This window comes from Sorex araneus, chromosome 2 (genome assembly GCF_027595985.1).
Source record: "Sorex araneus isolate mSorAra2 chromosome 2, mSorAra2.pri, whole genome shotgun sequence".
Taxonomy (NCBI): Eukaryota; Metazoa; Chordata; class Mammalia; order Eulipotyphla; family Soricidae; genus Sorex; species Sorex araneus.
The window spans coordinates 274,444,716-274,462,284 of record NC_073303.1 but is presented as its reverse complement, the minus strand read 5'-3'; the positions used below and the strand labels follow the sequence as shown (position 1 = coordinate 274,462,284).

At 54.6% G+C, this 17,569-nt stretch overlaps 2 protein-coding genes across 8 annotated transcripts in view; one reads left to right on the top strand and one right to left on the bottom strand.

Annotated features, from left to right (window-relative positions):
* MED12L (mediator complex subunit 12L) overlaps window positions 1–17,569 on the bottom strand; it is a 262,569-nt gene that overhangs the window by 59,330 nt on the left and 185,670 nt on the right. For all 4 annotated transcript variants that reach the window (XM_055129722.1, XM_055129725.1, XM_055129724.1 and 1 more), the window contains 5 exons: window positions 12,064–12,211; window positions 6,930–7,045; window positions 5,437–5,580; window positions 3,858–4,021; window positions 293–424 (listed from right to left, as the gene is read on the bottom strand). In XM_055129722.1, the coding sequence (XP_054985697.1) occupies window positions 293–424; window positions 3,858–4,021; window positions 5,437–5,580; window positions 6,930–7,045; window positions 12,064–12,211 (704 nt within the window). The remainder of the gene's footprint in view (window positions 1–292; window positions 425–3,857; window positions 4,022–5,436; window positions 5,581–6,929; window positions 7,046–12,063; window positions 12,212–17,569) is intronic.
* The window catches only part of P2RY12 (purinergic receptor P2Y12), a 49,031-nt gene that overhangs the window by 27,958 nt on the left and 3,504 nt on the right, over window positions 1–17,569 (top strand). Inside the window, exons 1-2 of one of the 4 annotated variants that reach the window (XM_055129727.1) lie at window positions 12,327–12,442; window positions 15,499–15,780. In XM_055129727.1, coding sequence (XP_054985702.1) covers window positions 15,588–15,780 — 193 coding nt within the window. In that variant the 5' untranslated portion in view covers window positions 12,327–12,442; window positions 15,499–15,587. Of the gene's footprint in view, window positions 1–12,326; window positions 12,443–15,498; window positions 15,781–15,843; window positions 16,013–17,569 lie in introns of those variants that run through there. The other 3 variants (XM_055129729.1, XM_055129726.1, XM_055129728.1) reach the window with 3 other exon arrangements.

Sequence of the window (17,569 nt, the reverse complement as noted above, 5' to 3'; positions counted from 1 at the left end):
GTTCCAGGAAACGGACATGAAGCTAGTGAAAGCCCAGGACGCAATCTGAGGGGCGGTGACGTGCCAAGGGTTAAGAGCAAGCGCAGGCGACCTAGGATTTTCTTTCCGATTTACCTCAAGGCTGAGCTCACAGCCAGTGTGGCACAGTGAGTGCCAACAGGAGGGCAGAGAGACACTGGGTCCTGGCGAGTCCAACTGTGACCATTTCATCTTTGTCATGCCACAGGCTGGCAAGGCTGGTGGGATGAGACACACGATGAGGCAGAATCCCCTCCCTTTCCTTTTTACCCACCTGAAGAGGTCTCCAAATTTACTTCTGAGGTGGCTACAGGACACGTAGAGGTCATAGAGGTAGGCTAAGATGCATCTTTCGGGGGAAGAACATTCTGAGGGGTTCACAACGTGCTTCACCACACCACACAGCCTGAGGAGAGGAACACAGAGGCACAACCCCAGTTCAGGCTGATGGACAGGAGGGACCGTTGGGAAGCTGGGGGTCTGAGGAAGAGAGAAAAAGACCAGACCCTAACACCCATCATTACGTTCATCGTACTTAGTGATGGCTTTTTTTACATGACGATACGAAAGAAGTTGGTTTTCCTGTTTCACTTCAGAAGTGCCCTGACTAGGAAAGAAAGAAACGACTCTGTGGGGGAGCAGCAGAGAGGGAGGCATCTGAGACAGGGCAGTAAACTCAGAGGGGAGAGCAAACCTCCCTTCAGCCAAGAGGCTCGTGGGTTCACCCCAGGTCCACTCCTTTCTAAAAGAGCAATTCTTGAAATCAGGAAGCCTGGGGGGTCCATTTCCAAGGAGATGCGCTGGTTCTGACATGGGCTGGAGGAATTTAGGATGTGGGGATCACCTTTGCCTGGTTCGGCCCAAACCAGTCCGCTCTGGTTTCTGTGAGAAAGGAGAATTGAGACCTTTCTCTCTAGAGACCGAGTCGCTCTCGAGTCAATGCCACGCCACTACCGCGCCATCTCCCCAGGTCACAGTGCGAGGGCTGGAGCCATAGCACAGCGGGGAGGGCGTTTGCCTTGCATGCGGCTGACCCAGGTTCAATTCCCAGCATCCCGTAGGGTCCCCTGAGCACCGACAGGAGTAATTCCTGAGCGCAGAGCCAGGAGTAACCCCTGTGCATCGTCGGGTGTGACCCAAAAAGCCAACAAAACAAAACAAACAAAAAAACCAAGTCACAGTGGGGCCCCCGATTCCTGGACAGGGTTCAACACTGCCTGCTTCCGGGCTGGGCATGTTAGTAACTTCCATCCTCAGCATTTGCTCCACGCCTACAGGAAGGCCTGAGGGGGTCATCCACATTTACTTATTTATTATTGGCGGGCTTCGGCCACACCAGACGGGGCTGGGGGCGGTGGGGCACTGTGCCCACCTCTGCTGGGGTCCCTCGTGGCCCCTTTGGGATCAAACCCAACTTGGCTCCGTAAGAGACAAAAGCCTTCAGCCCTGGACTTTTTTTTCTCCACCTTTAAACTTGATTTGTGTACTTTTATTTAAAAAAAGCATTTTGAAGTTTGAGGGCCACAGTAGACCCATTTTTTTAGTGCACCCTTTGTTTTTATTTTTAATTTTTGGATTGCCTTTAAAGGTACCTTCCTTTTGAATCCAACTTACTGGTGCCATGGAAGTCCCTGCTGTGAAATTTTAGATGATTAAGAATTATCAGACATTTTTCAACAAACAAACAATGACGCACACCCCCTCCCCAATCAGAGAGGTGCTCCTCCCAGCCCTTTCGGAGGTGAGTTCCCGTTTTGTCTTCTCCTGTGGGGTTCAGCCAAAGACAACTAGAATCAAGCCAGATGACTCATGCTCACTCCAGCTGGGAAGGGTTTGTGGAATCGGCCGACTCAAATTCCGTGAGTTACAAAGAGGGCTCAGGGACTGGGCTGCCTTGCCCACCGAGAGCCAGTTCACAGCAGATGCCCGAGGGACCCTCATTTTTCCTATCCCCACAACACCCCCGACAGTAGGCTTCCTCCTGAGAGGGGGGGACCTAGCCCAGGGGCACCCCCAAAGCTCAGCCCCTTCAAGGGCTCCGGGATCACTCACAATGGAGTAAGTGACCCAGCAGGCACTGGTCGACACGGTCATGCGCATGCCCCGCCCCGAGACCTGTGTCCACAGACGGGCAGATGGGGCCACTGGGCAGCTCAGGTGCAACCGAGGCTCCAGTTAAGGGAGGTGATGACCCATGCTAACCAATCCCACCCTCACCTGGAGGGCAAAGAAGCACTTTGTCCTTTGTCCTTAAAGAAACTAATAGTGGGTCAGAAAGGAAGCTTAATGGGCAGGAGCAGTGAGCGTGTGCGTATGTGTGTGAGTGTGTGTGTGTGTGTGTGTGTGTGTGTGTGTGTGTGTGTGTATGTATATATATATATTTGGTTTGGGGGCCACACTCAGTGATGCTCAGGTTCTGTGGTTCTGGCTCTGTGCTCGGGGCTCCCTCCCAGCTCTGTGCTCAGGGCTCCCTCCCGGCTCTGTGCTCAGGGCTCACTCCTGGCTTTGTGCTCAGGGGTCACTCCTGGCTCTGTGCTCAAGGGTCACTCCTGGCTCTGTGCTCGGGGCTCCCTCCCGGCTCTGTGCTCAGGGCTCACTCCTGGCTCTGTGCTCAGGGGTCACTCCTGGCTCTGTGCTGAGGGGTCACTCTGGCTCTGTGCTCAAGGGTCACTCCTGGCTCTGTGCTCGGGGCTCCCTCCTGGCTCTGTGCTCAAGGGTCACTCCTGGCTCTGTGCTCAGGGGTCACTCCTGGCTCTGTGCTCGGGGCTCACTCCTGGCTCTGTGCTCAAGGGTCACTCCTGGCTCTGTGCTCAGGGGTCACTCCCAGCTCTGTGCTCGGGACTCATTCCTGGCTCTGTGCTCGGGGCTCCCTCCTGGCTCTGTGCTCAAGGGTCACTCCTGGCTCTGTGCTCAGGGGTCACTCCTGGCTCTGTGCTCAGGGGTCACTCCTGGCTCTGTGCTCAGGGGTCACTCCCAGCTCTGTGCTCGGGGCTCATTCCTGGCTCTGTGCTCGGGGCTCCCTCTTGGCTCTGAGCTCAGGGCTCACTCCTGGCAGTGTTCAGGGTATCAGACAGGGTGGCAGGGATCAAACCCAGGTCGGCTGAGTGCAAGGCAAACACCCTCCCTATGTGCACAGAGTATAACTGAAAAAGAAATCTCCTAGGTGACAACGGACGGTGCGCTCACTGTGTGGCTGCTTTTGGATTCACTGCCCAAACAGAAACAAGTCGCACTTGGAGGAATGGGTGATGCCGAGCTCCCCAATGTGCCCAGTCAGGAAGGGGTGCGCTGGCTGGTGGGAGAGCGAGTCGCCAACTGGCTTCTTCGCGTGGGGGAGAGGCGAGGCCAAGTGGGCAGGCAAGGATTCTTGGCTGAGAAGAGTACGCTTTGCCCGCAAGTTTCCTTCTCAGCTGGAGCCTTTGTGGCAAAAGTGCTCTGACAGTGTTTCCCTGTGCAGGGGTGGGGTGGGTGTGCAGGGATGGGACCGGGGACTCATCCATGCGAAGCAGGTGCTCTTCATCTTTTTTTTTGGGGGGGAGGGGGGGGCCTGAAGGGAGGCCCCCCAACTGGCTGTGCTCAGGACTTACTCCTGGTTCTGCTCTCAGGGATCACTCCTGGCAGGGCTCGGGCGACCCTAGGGGTTGCCAGGGATCGAACCCCGTTGGCCGTGTGCAAAGCAAGAGCCCTACCTGCCGTACTACCGCCCCAACCCTGGGTGCCGTGTCTTTTCATTGCAGCGGACATCGGCACCCGTGGCCTCTGCCAGCCGGCACTGAGAGTTCGCCGTCAGAGGCGTGCCGCGGGAGGGGACACCCCCCCAGGGTGCTCTCGATACCGACCCTTCGAACACCTGGGCCGTCTGCTCGGGATTCAGGATGAGACAGCTGTGGTAGCGCCGGAGCACGGCCACGATGCACACGCACAGCCCCGTGGTGTAGCTGCCGGCCAGGCTGGAGGACTTGAGGAGGAGTTCCGCCTCCACCACGCTCAGCTCGTTGAGCAGCTGCGGGGGGAGAGAAGAGGGGGTGAGAACGGGACGGGCAACCGAGGCACGGGGCAAGCATGCTTCGCTCGCCGTGGCTCTGTGGGGCCCTTCCGACACCGCTCGCGCTCCTTCCCCGCACAAGCTCCGTCAGACGGACTCTCCGTCATCAGCCTGGACCCGACCACACACGCGGAGAGCCGTGGACTCAGGAAAGGCGCCCCGTCCGCCGGGCCGGCTTCAGTTCTCATGCTTTTATCAGAGGGCCGGTCTTAGTGTGGGAAACAGCGCGAGGGCCCTGGGCTGCCGTGCAGGTGAGAACTCAAACCCACGGCAGATTGCAGCGTTTTCCTCACTTGTTTGATGTTTGTTTGGTGGGACACTCCTGGTGGTGGTCAGCATTACTCCTGGCTCTGTGCTCAGGGGTCACTCCTGGCAGGCTCGGGGGACTGGGTGCAGTGCCAGAGGTTGAACCGAGGGGTTGGCTGCATGCGAGGCACGTGCCCTACCTATTGCACGGACATGCCAGCCCCAGAGAGTGAAGACGCGCAACCCTCACTCATCTCCTTTTGCCTTTTTCTTTTTTTTTTTTTTTGACACAAGGCCAGTGGATCATGATGTTCTTGTCACAAGCAAAGGTCATAAGCGATGCCCACTCGGGTCTCTTGCTACTCGCTGACGGCGTGTGAGAACGTGTGGTGTGAGCTCAAATGTATGTAGAAGAAATAGTGTGTTTCCTGGCTCTTTATCTGGAATAGACTCTCATAGACAAGACATAAACTTTTGCTTTTTTTTTTCTAAGCGAAATTACAAAAGACAAAAATAGCAAGCGTCTTTACTATGTGTGTGTGTGTGTGTGTGTGTGTGTGTGTGTGTGTGTGTGTGTGTGTGAGAGGCTAGTGATGGGAACGAAACCCAGGGCTTTTCCCATGCATTCAGTGCGCTAACCCTGACTACCATGAGTTCCATCCCTGGCCCTTTTGCATTTTTTAAAAATAATTGTTCTACAAAAGGGAATACCCTGCCACAGTGACAGGGTGAAGGGTGGGGTGGGGGGGGAGATGGGATTGGGGAGGGTGGGAGGGATGCTGGGCTTATTTGTGGTGGAGAATGGGCACTGGTGAAGGGATGGGTTCTCGAACTTTGTATGAGGGAAACGTGAGCACAAAAATGTATGAATCTGTAACTGTACCCTCACGATGACTCACTAATTACAAAATAAATTAATTAATTAAAAAAAATTGTTCTGTACCCAGTTAGCGCCACTTACGAGCACGCCAGTGAAAACTCTGCACGCGGCTACAAAGGCAAGCCAGCAGGTTAAGGGCTGCCTCCGAGTGCCGGGGTTATCGCTAAAGGTTCTGGGGGAGCCGCTCGCTTTGAGCGGTGTCTGGTGGGCGTGCCGTGAGCCGGGGGGGAAACGGGCCGCCCTGCACCTGGATGGCGAAGTCGATGAGCCCGCCGATGTTGAGCGCCGGCTCCATGAGGTCGAAGATGAGCTGGACGTGGTGGGCCAGGGGCAGGTGGTAGGACGTGCCCGACGCGAAGCTCGTGATCTGTTCCAACACGTTGTTCGATATCTGGGCGGGACACGTGGCTGTCAGCGGGGACCACTGCCCCCAGGGTCTTCTCCCCCCCCCCCGCCCCCCCCGACGTTCTCACAAAAGGAAACTTGCACATTTCCGCGATGACACGCTAGAAGAGGCTCCGGGCCTATCGTTAGCAGAAGCCCATACCACACAGAAACCCCACGGCTTCCTTCCCGTTATCATCTCTGTGAGAAGCAAGCGAACAGGCCACTCAGCACTCACTGTCGGGAGGGCAGCTGCTGGGCTGAATTAGTTGCCAGGCAATGTCTGCTTGACCATCCCCCGGGTGTGACCCCCAGCGGGCCAAGCAAACAAGCAAGTGGCCGCTCTTCCTCTGAAGGGTATTTCGGTTCCGACCTCAGCAGGCTTCTGCGGCTTCGAGAGCGCAGCAGAGAAACCAGTGCACTGCACTCAGCGTGATCTCGGAGGCTGCTGGTTTTATTTCAAACATAAACTGGGTTTATGAATGAAATAAAAAAAAATCTAGCATGACAAAAAAAAAAATCTTCTAATTAGAAGAGCAATGTGGTCCCCCATGCAGCGCCCTGGACAATGCTAGAACCTTCCTTCCAGAGTTCTTTAAAATATATTTATCAACATGACCATGCAAGCATCGGTGGCATGAAGCGGATTTTTCTTTTTCTTTTTTTTTTTTGCTTTTTGGGACATATGCATCGATGTTCAGGGGTTATTCCTGAGCATCTGCACTTAGGAACTATTCCTGGCGGTGCCTGGGGGACCATATGGGATGCCAGGGATCGAACCCGGGTTGGCCGCGTGCGAGGCAAACGCCTTTCCCGCTGTACTGTCACTCTGGCCCCGAAGGGGATTTTTCTTTAATTCTTTCTTCTTTTTTTGGCTATTTGGGTCATGGGCTGGAGCAATAGCACAGCGGGTAGGGCGTTTGCCTTGCACGTGGTCGACCCAGGTTTGATTCCTCTGCCCCTCTTGGAGAGCCCGGCAAGCTACTGAAAGTATCTCGCCCGCACGGCAGAGCCTGGCAAGCTACCTGTGGTGTATTCGATATGCCAAAAACAGTAACAACAAGTCTCACAATGGAGACGTTACTGGTGCCTACTCGAGCAATTCGATGAGCAACGGGATGACAGTGATATAGTGATCACACCCGGCAATGCTCGGGGGTTCCTCCTGGCTCTGCACTCAGTAATTACTCCTGGCGGTGCTCGGGGGACCATATGGGATGCTGGGAATCGAACCCGGGTCAGCCACACGCAAGGCAAATGCCCTCCCCGCTGTGCTATTGTTCCAGCCCCCCAAGGAGGTTTTTCCTTAAAGGAGGCAAAGAACCCAAATGCACGGGAGCAGCGTCGCACGGCTACCTGGGAGGTGACCTGGTGCTGATCGAAGTAGGACAGAAGCTGCAGCTTGGTGAACACCGCCTCCAGGGAGGGGAAGACCTCCTGCTTGCTCCTCCTGGACCTCTGGCCTTCGTCTCCTACGGGGCAAACACAACAGACCAGTCAGTGTTCGCCAGAGCCTGTTGTCTCCATCTCGCAAAGGGAACACTGCACCCACGGTGCCGTAGAATAAACACCCGCGCCAGTCGAGGCTCCAATCACAACGCCGCACAGCAGGAGCCGGGGCAGCCCCCCCCTCCCCGGCCCATCTCGAGACCACCCTCTCCCTCACACAGAACGAGCTCTGACAGGCCGGGGTGCTGCCAGGGTGGAAAGGGAAGTGGCCACTGTCCACTTCTCACGGCGGTTTTCCTCACGCCTCGTTACGCTCCTGATGTCGACGCGCAGTGCTGGGGAGCTCTGAAGCGGTTCTGAACACGCGTGGTTCTCACTTCCACGAGGCCGAATACAGAGCACGAGACCCCCGGGGGCAGTGATGCCACTACTTGCTTACCCACCCGAGGGAGCTGGCTACCGAGGGGTGCAGGGGAGGGGCCGGACCCAACCGTGACGGCATGAACGTTGCATGTGGGAAGCCCAGGATTGCCTCCCGGTACCACACGCTTCCTTGCCCACTGCTGGGAGTGACTCCTGAGCACGAGCTGGGGGCAGCTGCTCAGCACCACCGGGTGTGCCCCCCGCCCAAGACGAAACAAAACAAGGAAAACCAAAGTCACAGTGAAGGGGGGGGGAGGGGTGGAAGCCACCAAATGCACTCTAGAATAAACCAGAAACGTCTGGGCATCCCCTTCGGAGACTCCGCCGTGGGGATGCTTTCCCCACTCTGGGTGTGTGTGGGAGAAAGGAAGGATGTTCGCCGGATCCTAATTTGTCTCAGGTGCAGCAAGGGATGAAGCCCCTTTCCGGACTGGAAAGGCGTGACCCTGACGAAGGTCACCGCAGAAAATGTGAAACCGGTTCCCGGCGGAAATGCGCATGCATGGTTCACCCGGCACCGGGGCCTGTTTCTAAGGAGCAGGCCCAAACACTATGGGGTCCTATGTTAGTTTTCAGTGATTTTGGTTTTTGAGTCAGACCTCAAGGCTTATCCCTGGCTCTGTGCTCAGAGATCACTCCTGGCAGGCTCGGGGAACCGTAGTGGGGGCCAGAGATAAAACCCAGGTCGGCCACGTGCAGGATAAGCACCCTCCCCGCTGTACCACTGCTCTGGCCCAGGGTCCGAGTTTTAAGTAAATATGTATCTCTACAAAGACTGAAGCACAAAGGGCAAGCCGGAGGCTATCGGCGCTGTGCTGATTTCCAATCCGAGGAGTCTAAGCAAAGACCATTCGCAGATAATTCTGGAATGTTCCACCTTGGAGAAGCAATGTCACTTCACAGTTGAAAGACACAGGAAAGGTCTTAACGGGACTCAGAGAGAGTCTTCCAGCCGCCAGTGTCTTAGCTTGAGAATACGACAGGAGAGCTAGGGATGGTTTGTGTGAAGTACCAACCAAACACTGGTACCACAGCAGACCGGAATCAAAGGATGGAGGTTGGAATCACTTGACTCAACTGAAGCCCAATGGAATAATGTAGAAAGGAAGCCATCAAGCCTATGAAATCAGCTCCTCTGAAATACGGGCAATGAGACAAAGTAAGGTGGAGTTGACTGAATTACTTAGTAGCACTGTAGCACTGTAGTCCCATTGTTCATCGATTTGCCTGAGCGGGCACCAGTAATGTCTCCACTGTAAGACTTGTTGTTACTGTTTTTGGCATATCGAATATGCCACAGGGAGCTTGCCAGGCTCTGCCGTGCGGGTGGGATACTCTCGGTACCTTGTCGGGCTCTCCGAGAGGGACAGAGGAATCGAACCCAGGTCAGCCGAGTACTAGGCAAATGCCCTACCCACTGTGCTATCGCTCCAGTACATATAAAAATCTAAAAAAGAACAGATAATTGGTATTTCTTTAACTGGGGGGCAGAAATTTACTCTGAAGTCAAAAATATTTTTAGATACTGACTAAAATATTTCATGAAGATTAAATTGTTTATATTTTATTGTCATAGATGCTCCAAAGTATATATATATGTATATATATGTCCAAATCTAGCAAATTTTACACTTAAATGCAGATATATATTAGCTCTAGATTATATAGCAATAATCTGTCACATAAATACTATGTTTAAGTGTGTTGAATATAAAATGATCTAGTTAATTCTGATAAGGGGCTAAAATAAAATGATGTTAATAATTAAAAAAAAATAAGGCGGAGTTGTGCCCTCGATGTCTCTGCCAGCTCAGGAAGCCAGTTCAAAGTTCCAGGTTAAGGGGCTGGAGTGACAGCACAGCGGGTAGGGCATTTGCCTTGCACGCGGTCGACCCGGGTTCAATTCCCAGCATCCTATATGGTCTCCCGAGCACCGCCAGGAATGATTCCTGAGTGCAAAACCAGGAGTAACCCCTGAGCATTGCCGGATGTGACCCAAAAAAAAAAAAACCAACAAAGCTCCAGGTTAAATGACTGTAATTTCCTGGTGCCCTGAATTACAGCTGCACACGGGGGCGGGGGTGAGGGGTAGGGGTGGGCAAGGGTACGTGGCCTTCCGGCTGGGGTAAAGGTGAGTGTGCTTGCACAGATCCCACTTACTCCCTCTCCACATCTGGGGTGGGGCGGGGGGAGTTGTCTAGAAGTGGAAATCTGAGTCATATTTGCGATTTGGGCTGTTCTGCGGGGTCTCCACATTGCTTTCCCTGGTGGCTGAACCTTCCCGCCTTCCAGCCAGCGGTGTAAGAGGGCTCACTTCACCCCCTCCCTGCCAGCACCCGTCGCTTCCCACCGCTGCCCCTTGCACCGGTGGGGGGGCAGGAGATACGGCACTCAGGGTTGGCAGCACCATGGGTGCCTGTGTTCTGACGGCCTCCGCGTGCGGGTTCTGTCTGATGGATGGTTCTCCTGCCCGGCTCTCAGGCAGACTGCTGGGCTCCTGGTAAATGGCACGGACAGTTCTTGAAACAGTCTAGGTACCAACCCACATCCACCGTGTGGCTCGTGGCCAGCACAGATACAACAGCGAGAGAGGGAAACCCGGACGGCCAGCCATGGATCAAGAGGCTGTGGCATGTAGAGTGTGTGTGTGTGTGTGTGTGTGTGTGTGTGTGTGTGTGTGTGTGTGTGTGTGTGTTCAATTTTGGTTTCCTTTATCACAAACTTTAAAATCTTGGCCGTTTGGGCCTTTGGGTGGTTGCTCTGGTTCTACCAGATGCCATGGAAAGGTTCGCTGATGTGTTCCCAGAGGAACGGCCAGGCTGACCTGACAGCTCCCCTAAAGAGACTCCCTCCTGTTTCTACATGCAGCCAGAAGTCAGTGTAAGCCAACACAAGTCCTAGCTCTGCTGAGGAAAGGAAGCACATCCCCCTTCATTTCCATTCCTAACTTCGTCCGGAGCAGACGCAGCTAAGCTCCTGGTGACACACCAAGTTGGAAGGGGTGACTTGACCACTGACCAGAAAGCAAGTCACCGCATCTCCAGCGAACACGTTTCGGGCGCCGGGATCTTATCTCGACTGACGGCGGGACAGCCCTCCCCGCACCCAAGGTGCCTCTCTCGGCAACGCTTCTATTTCCAGCTGCAAACTCAGCAGCTCACGATGGTTTTCTCCCGGAGAGCTCGTCAGTGAGAGCTGCCAGCACAAGAGACAGACTCAGCGGGAGCCTGGCACCGAGGTGGTCCCTGGAGGAGGGGAACTCAACCGACCAGGATACCGCACGCTTCCTTCCCCTCCTGCCCCACGCTGCCGTCCCAAAGCTAGGACTCGGGGCCGATGCTAAAAGCAACGGTGAGAAAACAGGCATCACGGAACCTTCACGAGCTAAACGTCTGAAACTCGTTCCCCATCATGCCAAAAAAAAAAAAAAAGAAAAAAAAGCCACTTCTGGGCTTCTGCCGAGGAAGCTCCATTTCCTCTTTCTTCCAAGAGCGAGGAAAGAGTGAAAATGACAAGTCGACAGTTTTTCCTGGAGCAGCAGCTTCTGTGTCCGGGTTTAGTCACAGGCCCGCAGGACGGGGTTTCAGTTCCCCCAGCTCGTTCTCTGAGCAGCAGGAGGGCCCGTCCCTCAGGCAGCGGGAGTCTGGGGGGCGATGCCCCAGTGTCTGACAAGGGCCCTGAACCCGTAGCTCCACACTCGTGAGAAACAATGTTGACTGGGGTCCTTGAGTTCTGCACGGGCGTCCCCCCCCCAGGGTGCAGAGGTGGACACATTCGGTCTCAGTGCAGAGGTGGACGCATTCCATCTAATTGCGTTGTTTGGTATGAAGATGTGGGAATGGGCCCATCGGCCGGCGGGCCAGCCCCCAGGGGCGACAGAGCATTTCAACAGAGTTCGGGACAGGGAGGCTCCAGCAGGCGCGGGGAGAGCTCTAGAGGCCTCAGGAAAAGCCACACCGGTTTGTCTTGATGTTACTTAAGTCCCAGAATCAAAACACAGCGGTGCTCCGGGGAGCACAGGCCATGATGTCAGCGCCCAGCCGAGGGCCAACCTGGGAGAGGGTCATTAGGCAAATGTGCGGTCGCAATTACGCAAGGTGGTGATGTCACACGCCACGGCGAGGGCCCGCTGTGCCACAGGTCCAGGGAGCGGGGACAACTCCAGGGAAAGCATCGCAGACCCGGACCCAGGGCTCCTCCGGGGCCGGCGTCCCACCCCTGCCTCTCCGACCGCCTGTCCTCTGAAGGAGAATGTCAGATGAGCAATGGCAGCGCGGCCTGTTCTGCTCTCGGGCCAACTACCAGGCAGGGGAGGGAAAAAAAGGAAAAACCACCACGGAGGGCCCAGCTCATGCGTGCATGGTACAACACTCACGGTTCTGGCAGAAAACTGGGGCAGGGAAGAAGAGCAGGAAAGAGCAACAACAACAGCCCCCCCCCCCCCCCCGCCTATCTCTCGGCCGGGCCATCTCCCGCAGGACGCCTATATATGGGGCCGACGCCCGCGCTCGGCAATGTGCTTATTCATATTTCGTGGGGACAGTCATTCCGGAGAGGAAACGCCCGGGCCCGTGGCACCCCGGAGAGGAGGCGGCGGGAAGGGGCCCGGGCGCCTTACCCGCCGTCTCGGGGCTGCTCTTCTTGTTCAGGATCTTCAGGATATCTTTGGTGATCTTCTTCAGCTGCTGCCGCGCCCGCGCCCGCTCCTTGCCCACGCCGTACAGGAGGATAGTGCGCTGGTTGCACTCGTGGCTCGAAGATTCGTCCTGGAAGACAGGAGGAGACCCCCGTGAGACACTGGCGGGCAGGGACGGGGGCTGCGGTCTGTGTCCCCCCACCGGCACGCAGCACTGACCCCTGCCACCTCCGGGCCCACCGTGACCTCTACCGGCAACATCCGGGTTCTTCCCATTTGGAACTTGCTGGCATTCAAAACAATAAATAAGTCAAGAGTCTGGCGACCTAGCAGAAGCTTCTAGCTGGGCACTTCCTGCAGAGTAAGTCTTCAAACGCCTTTCATTGTTTGTAATATATTTTTGTGGGGGGCAGCGGCACACTGAAATTGTGGGAGGGGACTGAACCCTCGGAGTGCAAGGCACAGGCCCTACCCACTGTGCTCTCTCTCTGGCCCCTGCTGACAAAGTCTCCTTGTGCCCACTTCCCGCCATCGCAATCCCAGCTAGCCCTGCTCTCCCTCGGGGACAAAGCTTTCGTCTCTAGCACCTCGGGGGATCGTTTATAGGCAGGTTGCAGGGAGGAGGGCGACGGGGGAAGAAGAAAGCCTTGCTAGAATCTTCTAGTGTTTTCATGAACCTCACTTTCCACTGGCTACCAACCTGGGTGTGTGCATTACACCATGCACTCACTTCAAAATGGCAGAGCCACGCGGGGTCCAGGGGACAAGGGTGTGTGTGTGTGTGTGTGTGTGTGTGTGTGTGTGTGTAGAGCTGCAACCACAAACGCTCCTGCTCCCGTCCTCACTCTCCACTCGGGCCCAGCCCCTCGAGGACCCGGCTCCTCTGAGCACGGGGTGCCCGGGAGCTGCTTGGGCAAAGCCACGTTCAGCCCAGAGAGCGTCCCCAGAAAGACATGTCTCTCTGCGGTCAGTCCGTTCCCCCCCCCCCCCCGACACACCCGTGTCTCAGACTCTCCGCTGCTCCCGACCCCAAGCACCGTTGCTGTCACCCCCCTTTTCAGGCCGGCGACATGTGGCGCCTTTGAGGGTGGAGGTGGGAACTCGGGGGACTGCAGGGTGCCAGCAGGGCCGGGCCGAAGGTCCAAGCATGAGGCAGGGAGAGCCGAGACACCCCACGGCTGTCCTGGCCGAGGGCCGGGGGAGGGGGAGGGGAGGCGCTGAGCCGTGGGGGTGCCGTCTGCACCCGAAGGGCGGCCTGTCCAGCCCTGACCGGGCAGAGGCGCCGGGTCTGGGAGCTTCTGAGTGTTCCGCTCGCCCAACCACCTGGGAGGGGCGAGAGGCAGCGGGGACCCATCTGGGTAGGGTCATAAGGTCACGGAGGGGTTCCGGGGTCCCGCAGTGGTGGTCGTTGTGAGACCCGGTGCAGGGGCCACCATGACTCGAATTTCCAGCAGCTCCCTCCAAGCCGCCGTCCTCGCCGTTCCCTGGGACCTTCCTCATCGCGGGAGGCGCCCGGCCCCTCCCCAGACTCTGTGTCACGGCTGGTATGGATGGGGACGGGCCAGTGCAGTGGACTGGGCAGCCCGATGGCTTCACTACCCTTGCTCCGAGCTGGCAGCACCGCGTCCCGCTTTCCCTGGCCATCGGTCCCCAATGCCACCTGCCGGCCTGAAGCTAACGGTGTCACCAGCCAAAGCTGGTCCTCAAGACAATGGCATTTCTTTACCCTCCATTCGATTAGTTTTGGTTCTGGAGCACCCCTCAGGGGCTATTCTTGGCTCTGTGCTCAGGGGGAGCCCTGGTGGTGCTCGAGGGACCGTTCATGGGGCCGGGGATTAGAAGTGGGTCACGTGCACGGCCCGTCCTCCTGGACCTCCTGGACCACCTCTCGGGCCCTTTCCCCTCTCTCCGGGGCACTGCACGCTTGTTCTCAGATACGCAGAGGAGTAAAGGCAGAAAACCATCAAGCCAACTGCACGTTAGAACCCTGGCACTTCCCTGGGTCCATTTTAGCGATTTTACTTCTCACGGAAACAGAGAAAGCCCAGCCGGTCCCGTCTTCCCTGGCGGCGGAGCTGCGACATGCGGCGAGGGCGTGCCGTCACCTACTCAGACGGCACCTGTTTGGGGTGACCAGAGGCTCTTCTTGCTTAAAGACTCTAGTCCCTGTCAGAGTGAAGGGAGCATCGAGGCCAGGATGGAGCCTTCCTCAGCTCCTCCACCCCCCCCCCCCGCCCAGCCTTCTAGGAGCTGGGAAAAATAAACCATCAGCCAAGTACTGAGATTTGAGTAACCCGAATAAGTGTTCGTTCACTGTGCCCGTTAATGCACTGGGAATAATCGTCCCCCTCCACAATAAGCCCGATCTCGGTTTCGAGAGCTGTCCTTCCCCCCGACCCCACCCGGGATGGAGAGGATGTGAGCCGCTCCTTTCCCGAACACACACCGAGTGAACTCTTGACACCCCAAGAAATCAAATGCCTGTTATTTGATTCTGAAGGGAATCAATTATTGAAGTGCAAATGCGCATCAAAGTCCTTTTAAGAAGTTATCAATTCCTGTCTCTAAGCCAACAAGTAAGCTTTGTTGATGACCAGTCTCAGCTTTTAGACTCTCCACTGTCCAAGACTGGACGGAACTGGAATGGATTTCCCGGGAACAGGGAGGGGCACTGACATGGCTGAAACAGACCTGGAATGGCTCAGGCTGGCCCCAAGGCCCCTGCAGCTGTCCCCCACCTGTGGCCCACAGAGGCACCCTTGAAGGCTCCTGATTCCTCCCCAGTCCAGCGAGGTAGGAACCCAAGACCGTGCAGTTTCAGGGGACATTGAATGACGGCACTTAGACACTTTTGGACACCACGATGAAAGATGATTTAGCATCTTCAGAGACAGACGCAAAATTCAGAACAAACAACCAAAACCAATATACAATCAAAGTAAAGATGGCAGTGGAGCAGCCCTACTGTAGACAAAACAGTTCAGAATTGCACGCATACACACACACACACACACCAGTATTTATATAAAGGTAATAGTGATAAGGAGTTCTTAATTTAATGATCTATTCTCCACTCCCAAACCCAAAGTAAGGTTAAAAGGAAAAAAAAAGTTAATTTGTTTATACTTAAATCCTACTCAAGAAAAAAAAAAGCATGAAAGACGCTTGATATAATAAGCCTGGCAATGAATACAACTGGTTTTCTTCGCTAATATAATTTTGGAATCCTGTAATTTATAATGGGAGGAAACTGCTTCGCTACAAAGAGTTGATCAAACACAAATTTAGAATAATGACATTATTAACCAGGGGAAAAAAAACAAAGACGAGAGACTTAACCAGCACACATCTCGAGTTAATGCAATTGTGCGCACGGAGGTGCTATGTCACCCACTGAGGGACAATATATATTTCCAGGTAGAAACTCCCCGAGAAAGCAGATCTGCGGGTGTCCTCCAGGGAGCTGGCTTCCAGGGGCCTGGCCTCAGCTTGGAGTTAGCCTTCGCATGGAAAGGAAGCCAAAGAACTCCACTCCATGGCAGGTTTCAGTCCAAAGCCGCAAGATTTCAAGTTGCTTTTTAAAGGATGACTTCTCACCCACTCGGCCCCTCATTTCCCAGGGAAATAAATGCAGAAGTGCCAAAGGCAGCCAGACGGAAACAGAGTGTCTGCCCAGCCGAGGGCTCACTGCGCTGGAAGGTAATTTCTGATTGTGAAGCCCTCTCTCCCCCCCCCCCCACCCCTTCCTCTATCTCTCTCTAGAACACTCCAGACTTGACTGGTGAGACTGCGGCAAATTCTCTCTCCTAAAGAGTTTTTAACAACCCAATGGACACGTTGAAAGGGAAAAGGCAGAGAGCGGGCTCCAGGGTGCATTAGCTGCCTCCGCCCCCCCGACCTCAGCTAATCCTCCTGAACCGGCAGAACCCAGGTAACCACTGCTGTCGAGCTAGATTTGCATGATGATGTCTGTGGGGGTCTGTCGGCACGGTGGGGACGGGTCGGGACCCCTGAATAGGGGCCAATCTCCTCAGCACTTTCTTGGAATGAAGTTTGACAAGCAAGTTACACGAAGGATGTTAGAGACAGTTGTGAACCTCGTCACCGAAAAAGTGACAGGGTGCATGGAGATAATGGCCTTCTTTTCCACTTTGAGTGGAAATTAAGTATTGCAACGGGGAGAACAGAATTCTCTCCCTATCAAGAATGCTCGAACACGGGGTGGTGAGCTCAGAAAGAGACTGCCTTCCCTTGCAGAAATTTCCAAAATCATCAGAGAACTCAGTACTGGGAGGTAGCACGGGGGCAAGGAAGGTGCAAATCAGTGAACTGGGATCAATTAAATATGGAGTTGTATTTAGCGGTGGATTTTTCCCCTGTATATGTGTGTATAAAACTTAACAGGTGAAAAGGGATTGAAAATTGGAGGCTTATGATGACAGCATGAATCAGAATTGTTTTACTTCTATAATGAAAGGATGGAAAAGTAGAATTTTATTGCAAGCCATAAATTGTATATATTCATAATATATAAATTACACATAGTATATATTTCTTTTTATATGTGTTACTGTATGACATAAAATTATAGTGTCTTCGTATGAATATATGGAGTGATTTTATATTCACAATTTTATTGCTGTCACTCTCGGTGGACTTAGCACCACTTAGGTGTGTCGCATTTAAAATTTTGACATAGCACTGTTTGTATGTGTAACATACCAGGTCTTACATTTAGGGCTGCTGCTTAATGTAAAATCAACTTTATCTGACTCTGGAAAATCGATTAACACACTTCATTTTAAATTTCAAAGCACAGATGCCAGGAAACACTAGCCTGGTCGAGTTTTAGTTTTTTTTCTTTTTTGGGGGGGGTTCATACCCAGTGATACTCAGGGGTTACTCCTGGCTCTGCACTCAGGAATGACTCTTGGCTGTACTTGGGGGACTATATGGGATGCTGGGGATCGAACCCAGGTCGGCCTCATGCAAGGCAAACGCCCTACCCGATGTGCTATCGCTCCGGCCCTAGTTTTTTCTCTAGCTTCCGGTAACAGGACAATAATCCGTGACATCTGATCAGGACCCGGTTTGGACATTTTATGTTAGTGGCCGCAGTACAGCCTAGAAAGCTTCGAGGGGTGCCAGCGATGACCCTGAACAGAGCCCCTTTTCTGCCTGCTTTCAAATGTGCACCCTGCAGTGCCCTGAGCAACGTTGGGGGTGGACAGGACAGGGCTGGGCTGCCCAGCTGGCCTCAGACCCGGGCCCCTTCCAACTCTGTTCTCTTCCTGTGGTCCCTTACCCCCATCATACTGAGGTGGCCTCTAAGTGTACTGCCGTGGCCCCCATTTATGTGATTTTCAAGCCCCCTTAGAATACCCCAAGGGCAATCCCCCCCCTTGAAAGGCCACTGGTGGGACACGCTGGGCTGAAGGTCTGCAAGCTGGAACAGCATTTGCTTCTGAATGGACAAGGGGGCAGACTG